Source organism: Merops nubicus, unplaced genomic scaffold (assembly GCF_000691845.1).
Source record: "Merops nubicus isolate BGI_N331 unplaced genomic scaffold, ASM69184v1 scaffold49938, whole genome shotgun sequence".
NCBI lineage: Eukaryota > Metazoa > Chordata > Aves > Coraciiformes > Meropidae > Merops > Merops nubicus.
The window spans coordinates 42-6,244 of NW_008624790.1; the positions used below are offsets into that span (position 1 = coordinate 42).

A 6,203-nucleotide genomic window follows, 5' to 3' on the forward strand; every position below is an offset into this window, starting at 1 on the left:
AGAAGCTGTGAAAAAGCATGAAAAGAAGCACTAATTACAACTATTTATCTATAGGCATACACCAATTTTTCTAAAGGTAACTCAAAAGAGTGAAGGACTTTCTTCCATTTACCAGAAGCCAAATTTATGTGTGTAGGCCTAGGAAGTCTAAAGCAGATTTCAGGAGGTTCACAGAAAAACAGTTAACTCCCAGAAAACACTAAGGCAAGAATTCTATTTCCATTTTGGACTAGGTAAAGAACTGCCACAGGCCACACCCCACCCCACCAGCAGCCCACCTACAATTCCTTTTGTAGCTAAACAGGAACTACATTGCAAACAAGATCTTCTGTAACCCTCCTACCCCCAGCACTGCCAGTGCAGGCTTTTAGAGTGGGAAACAAACTGGGGAGCCACTGAAATGCACACACCTTTGCAGTCTGGGCAAGTGTTTTATGTAGTCTGGCACAGGACAACCAGCTCGCTGAATAACACTGGCTATGCTGGAAAGGAAAGGAGGGAAGAGATCAACTCCAGCAAGAGATAAATACCTTCTGTGGAAAAAAAAGCAATCCCTAATATCTGGGTGCTTTTGTTGTTGGGGTTTTTATTAAGCAAGAAGACACAAAGGTGAGTCTGAAGTAAGGGAAGAAGCAAAAAGACATTAAATATAATGCTAAAGTGAAACTAATGACTCCATTTGGATAGTTTAAACAAATGGAAGCTCTTGGTGAGTACAATCTTCAAGGAGATGAAGAAAAATCAATATGCCAAAACAGAGAATTGTACCAAGTAATTTTGGACCCAAGGAAGTTGGAGAACTGGATCAGAAAACCTGAAGCACAGAATATGGGGTAGTCATACTTTCTGCATGGCAAAGATGCAGAAAAAAACAGAACAAGAGGCAAGTTAGTTGTGAAGAGTGTTGAACCTGTCCTTTTGTGAGGTTCTTGCTGCATTAGTGAAAAGCTTCACAAAGAAACCTTCAAACTGAAATGCTCTCAGTCTTTTCCACACTGTGGTACCTCCTCTCAGTTCCACCATCTCAGTACACATTTCTCCCTCTCTATTTACAAGAGCTTCTCCCAGCAGCGTGGGGTTTCCAGAGCATGGCAACACTGTGCATACAAGGGGGGTGTTACCAGACAACCACCTGGCTCAGCCACACACCACACAAAACAGAGAGAACAGGTTTGCTGTGTCTTGTTTCCAGTTTACCTCCGTAATAAAGGTTTATCATCCTCTGTAAAGAAAGTGACTGCTTTTCCTCTGTGCCCTGCTCTTCCAGTACGACCTGTCAAGCACAAATTTCACAAAGAGTAGAGATTTCACTTTAAATATTGCCTTTTATTCTACTCCTCTTCACAGCCCCGGCCTCCTGGTGTGTGTTCATATACCACCAAAGCAGCCAACCCCCACAGACTGTTTGTACTGAGTGAAAGTACATGAATACTGAGATGCTTCAGATATACAAGATTCACAGAAAACAGACAAAAAGTAACACAGTTTTACTGGAAGTTGAGCCCAGGTACAAACTGGCTCAAGTATACAAGATTCAAAGTAACACAGTTTTACTGGAAATTGAGCCCAGGTACAAACTGGCTCAAGTGATGTAGCAGCCAGTGCTCCAGCAACAGCAGCTTTCTGGAGCTTTGCTCATGCACAAGAGCATCTACGTTACAGATCTAGGAGATGAGAGAAGGCCATGATGTGTGAACAGTGGCTCACCTATCCTGTGGATGTACTCCACTGCACTGGTTGGCAAATCATAGTTGATGACCATATTCACTCCTTTGAAGTCAATCCCCCGAGCTAGTAAGGCTGAGCAGATGAGCACCCAGATCTTCCCAGCTCTGAAACTGCGGACGACGTTATCCCGCTGGGAAGAGAAAAGGGAGGTACTTGGGAACAGCCCAATGAGCAGTGTAGGAAAGGAGTTGAACTTGTTTCCTGAAAGTTGTCATCATGTTAACGACTAAAACCTGCAGCAGCTGACTGTCAGTCACCTGAAGTTGCATTCCAATACTCTTGCTTTCACCTTTCTTTGTACAGCATTCCTTGGACAGAACTGATATCTCCTTACCTGTTGCTGAGTTTTGTCTGCATGGATGACATCCACATTGATGCCTTCATAAATAAGCTCATGGAAGAGCTCTTTAGCCCTCTCAATAGACTGTACAAAAACAAGGACTGGAGGAGCAAAACCCTGCAAAAGAATAAGCTTGTCTCAAGTTCAAGTCCCTTTCCTATCATTACTGGCTGCAGACACTGAGCTACTAAATAGACTGAACCAGCCCCATACCTCAAAGGATGATTTTGGGGGGTTTTTGGACTGGTCAGTTCTTTGGGAGTCAGAACTAAGTTCAGCTCCACTGCCTCTGATGAGCAGTTCTTGACTTGAGCATCAGGCTTCATTCTAACCCACACAAATGAACAGGTTTGGGTTTTTTTCCACCCAATTTGAAGAACCCACTCACACTGCCAAGTAACATTAAACAAACTTAATACAAACTGCTCCTAAGCAAGGCTCAAATATCAAACAGAACTGGGAAACACTCTCAGCATTTACAGGCAGGGTACTTACACAGCAAGTCCCTCATACACAGCAGATTTGGGCAATGGTTTAACAAGTGTCACAGAGCAGTCTTTGCTCTAGGAAATGAGGCTCTGACAAACACACAGCTCCATTCAGGAGGAAGCAGAACACACTCAATGGCTCCAAAATACCACAATGATTTAACAAGTGTCACAGAGCAGTCTTTGCTCTAGGAAATGAGGCTCTGACAAACACACAGCTCCATTCAGGAGGAAGCAGAACACACTCAATGGCTCCAAAATACCTTTTTGACAAGCTCCCTCATTGCTGTTAGTTTTCCTGTCTCTGATCCAACAAAAAGCAGCTCTTGTTCTACTGTCTCTGCTGCAGAGTTTCTGAAACCAGAAATCCACCCAAAGCAGGTTGATGTTAGTGTTTTTTTTTGTAAATTTTATATATGTTTACCTATAAAACCCATACACTTTCCCCAAACTGTGAGAGAGATCTGCAAGCCCACACAATTTTTCCATAGACAAACCTGCAGTACTAACAACACAGACATCCAACTGAGCAGACTGATGCAAAGCAAGCACACAGCTTGCCCAGGAAACAAAAAAACAAGTCAGAGCACACCTACCTGGCTCCAACAGAGACCAGAACAAGGCTGTCGAGGTGGAGCTTGCACCACTCCTCCACATCATGTGCAAAGGTTGCACTGAACAAGGCTCTCCTCACCACGTGGGAGGTGCATGCCAGGAAGATGGAGGCCAGCTGCTCCCGGAACCCCGACTTCCCATCTTCAAACAGCTTGTCTGACTCATCCACCACCAGCCACTCCACACTAGGAACACAGAGGGTTTCTTTTCAATCACTTGCAGAGAAGGCACAAGTTTTAACAGACCCTCAGAGCTGCAAGGACTGTGCGTGCATCCGCTTCTCAGTGGCAAAGCTGGCAGCAAAGTGATAAAGACACTGAGTACCTGCTCAAGTCTATTCCTGGAGGATCTTGTTTCAGCAAAAAAATAAGTCTGTTTGGAGTAGTCACTAGGATATCTATAGAAAGAAAAAAGGCAAAATGCTGAAAAAGACACAAACCAGACCCACAGAGCCCTGAGAAACCCACGTGCCAACCCAATCTGCCAGAGGTATAATCTCACAGGCTCCACTCTCAGGCTCACTTTCTATTTCTTCCACGTCAGCTGCTTCTTTAGCATGGAGCAACACACTGCACACCTTGAGTGGCATTAACCCACCTCTTTAAAACCACAAGAGACAGGTCTGTGACGTTTCTTTAACGTTTAGAAGCACTTCAGCAGTCGAAACAATTACCAAATTTCTTAGAAGACTTGGGCCCAAACTTCTTTGCTGCTTCTGTTGCCTTGTGGATCATGTGTATTCTGAAGCCAGTCCCCTCAGCCAGCTTCACCAGCTCCCGATGGGTCTGAAAAGGCAGCCACAGACACTTTCAAACTGGGCTGATTTTCAACAGAAAACCTGGCTTTATTTCAGTCTGGTTTTATTTTCAACAGGGTTTTCAAAGCTGATTAGCTTTTCTAAGCAGAACAAATGCAGACAATCCTCAAAATACAGCTTTACACATGATTTCAGCATTCAGAGAAAGCTGTCTGGTTTTCTTCACCTAAGCAGCAGCTTCCTAACATGAATTATTCACTTGAAAGTTCTCACAGGTCCAACAATTGTATTTGGACCCTAATGAGGTAGTCCCCTCTCCTGAGGGAATAAAAAAATGGAACTCTGCCCAATGCTGTAGCATTTCAGTTTAATAACAAAGCTTCAATATAAAGCTATTTGCTGAAATTCCATTTGGAACAAACACAGAAATCTCTTGTGGCAATCTCAAACATCAAAGTAGGTACTAAGAGCACCTAAGCAGTGGGCAGTTTTAAAATACAATCAAAGAATCTTGAGTCTCTAATCTAATCATTTAGATTAGACTCAGAGACTGGACATGCAGCTATTTCACAAAAGACTTAAGTGTTTGAATTAGCTTTTTCTGATATCTGAGGGTAATAAAGGAAAGAAGTCTTTACTAAGCTGCTGTTTTACACACACAGAGTGAAAACTTTTAAGCACATCAATATGACAACAACCCCTTTCCTCCCAGCACACACCTGGCTGGCAAGTTCTCGGGTGGGTGATATGATCAGAGCTCTGAACCCTTTGTTCCTGGGTTGTTTCAGATGTGTTAGCAGAGGAATACAAAATGCCAGTGTCTTCCCAGACCCAGTAGGAGCTGAAGCTAAAAGTTCCCGACCCTGTATGAAAAACAAGAAGGGTGTTATATTTTAATAAGAAAAAAATGGGGAAAAAAACCATCACATTCATATAAATATTAATGCTACAAGCTAACTAAATATACAGCAGTAAAAGCAGAGAGCAAGAACACTGTACTTGCAGTGTTTGGGACTCTGCTGCAGCTGTGAGAGAGCCTCACAGTTAGGCTGTGGCACTAACCCCTGTCGTGACCCTGGGGAGAGGCAGGGGCTATCCCCAAAATCCCCAGGTTGTGCCCCCCTGCCTGTGAGGGGAGGCAGCAGCAGAGCTTACGTGGAGCATGACGGGGATGGCCTGCATCTGGATGGGCGTGGGGACCTGGAACCCTGCAGCCTGGATGTTCTCCAGGACCCTGGGGTGGACCTTGTATTCCTTCTGAAGCTGATCAAACGTGGCAATGGGGTCAGGAAGATCCATGCCCTGAACACTGATCCTGTGCTTATTTCTGAAGCGGTTTATCTGAAAGGCAAACGACAAAAATCTCCTTCTCTGAGGCCACAACACTAAACACATACAGCTTCAGCCTCCGAGTATTTTCCCCATGCTCAGTCACCCTCCTCCCAAGAGAAATTATCACAAATGAACCTCAGTTTTCAGACAAAACACCCACAGAAACCCAGTAATCTGCTGCTACATCAGAAATCCGTGGCCCCACCTTTTCTCTTCTCAGGCGTTCAAGTTTTTCTGCAGTAGGTTTTTTATCTTTTGCATCTTCAAATTTTGCCTCCAGAGAGGACATCCACTTTATTCCATTACTTTCTGACAACTCTGGCATGGACGTCACTTCTAGAAGTTTAAAAAAAAAATAAAATTGAAATTTCCATTAGTAAAATCCAGCCAAAAAATATTTGGCAGAAAAGAACACCTCAAAAACTTTTTTGTCCTATCATTCTCACTAAAGATGATGAGCACTCCTGAAGAATGGCAACTGCATAGCCCAACTGTTTTATCAGCTCCAACACAAGCCAGCCAAGGAACACAAAAGTATTTTTTTTGCTGGTAAAATGACCTACAGTACTTGCAAGTTTAAAGTAAACTGATACAAATAAGGATAAACTTCATCAGGGTATTCTGGTGAGGACATGTGCACATGTACATAAATACCTCGTGTCTTTTTCTTTTTTCTTTTCACTACACTGCTTTCTGCAGCTCTTTTTCTCTTTCCTGCCACCTCTCCACCGTTTTTCCCTGCTCCATCCACCTTCTGCTGCTCCCCAGCCCTTGTGAGCCCAAATCCTTCCTCGGCAGACCCCAGCAGAGGTTCCTCCTTGCGCCCGAAGAAGTCAAGGCTCTCCAGCGAGACATTGCCGCTGCTCCCCTTTATCACCTGGGGGGAAAGAGAGCGGGGAAAACGGTGAGACCGGAGCCCAGCGCCTGCCCGACCGCCACCCCC

General features: G+C 44.2%; 1 protein-coding gene across 1 annotated transcript; it reads right to left on the reverse strand.

Annotated features, from left to right (window-relative positions):
- Nucleotides 1-410: 410 nt before the first annotated feature.
- On the reverse strand, nucleotides 411-6,131 carry DDX52 (DEAD (Asp-Glu-Ala-Asp) box polypeptide 52; the record flags this gene model as incomplete). The annotated part of the gene is made up of 12 exons (XM_008945449.1): nucleotides 5,915-6,131; nucleotides 5,466-5,596; nucleotides 5,084-5,269; nucleotides 4,648-4,791; nucleotides 3,845-3,956; nucleotides 3,496-3,568; nucleotides 3,153-3,356; nucleotides 2,820-2,910; nucleotides 2,063-2,185; nucleotides 1,708-1,858; nucleotides 1,198-1,273; nucleotides 411-482 (listed from the first exon to the last, which is right to left on the reverse strand). Coding segments are annotated over exons 2-12 (1,352 nt in total), but the record flags the coding sequence as incomplete, so codon positions are not given.
- Between the last annotated feature and the right edge of the window lie 72 nt (nucleotides 6,132-6,203).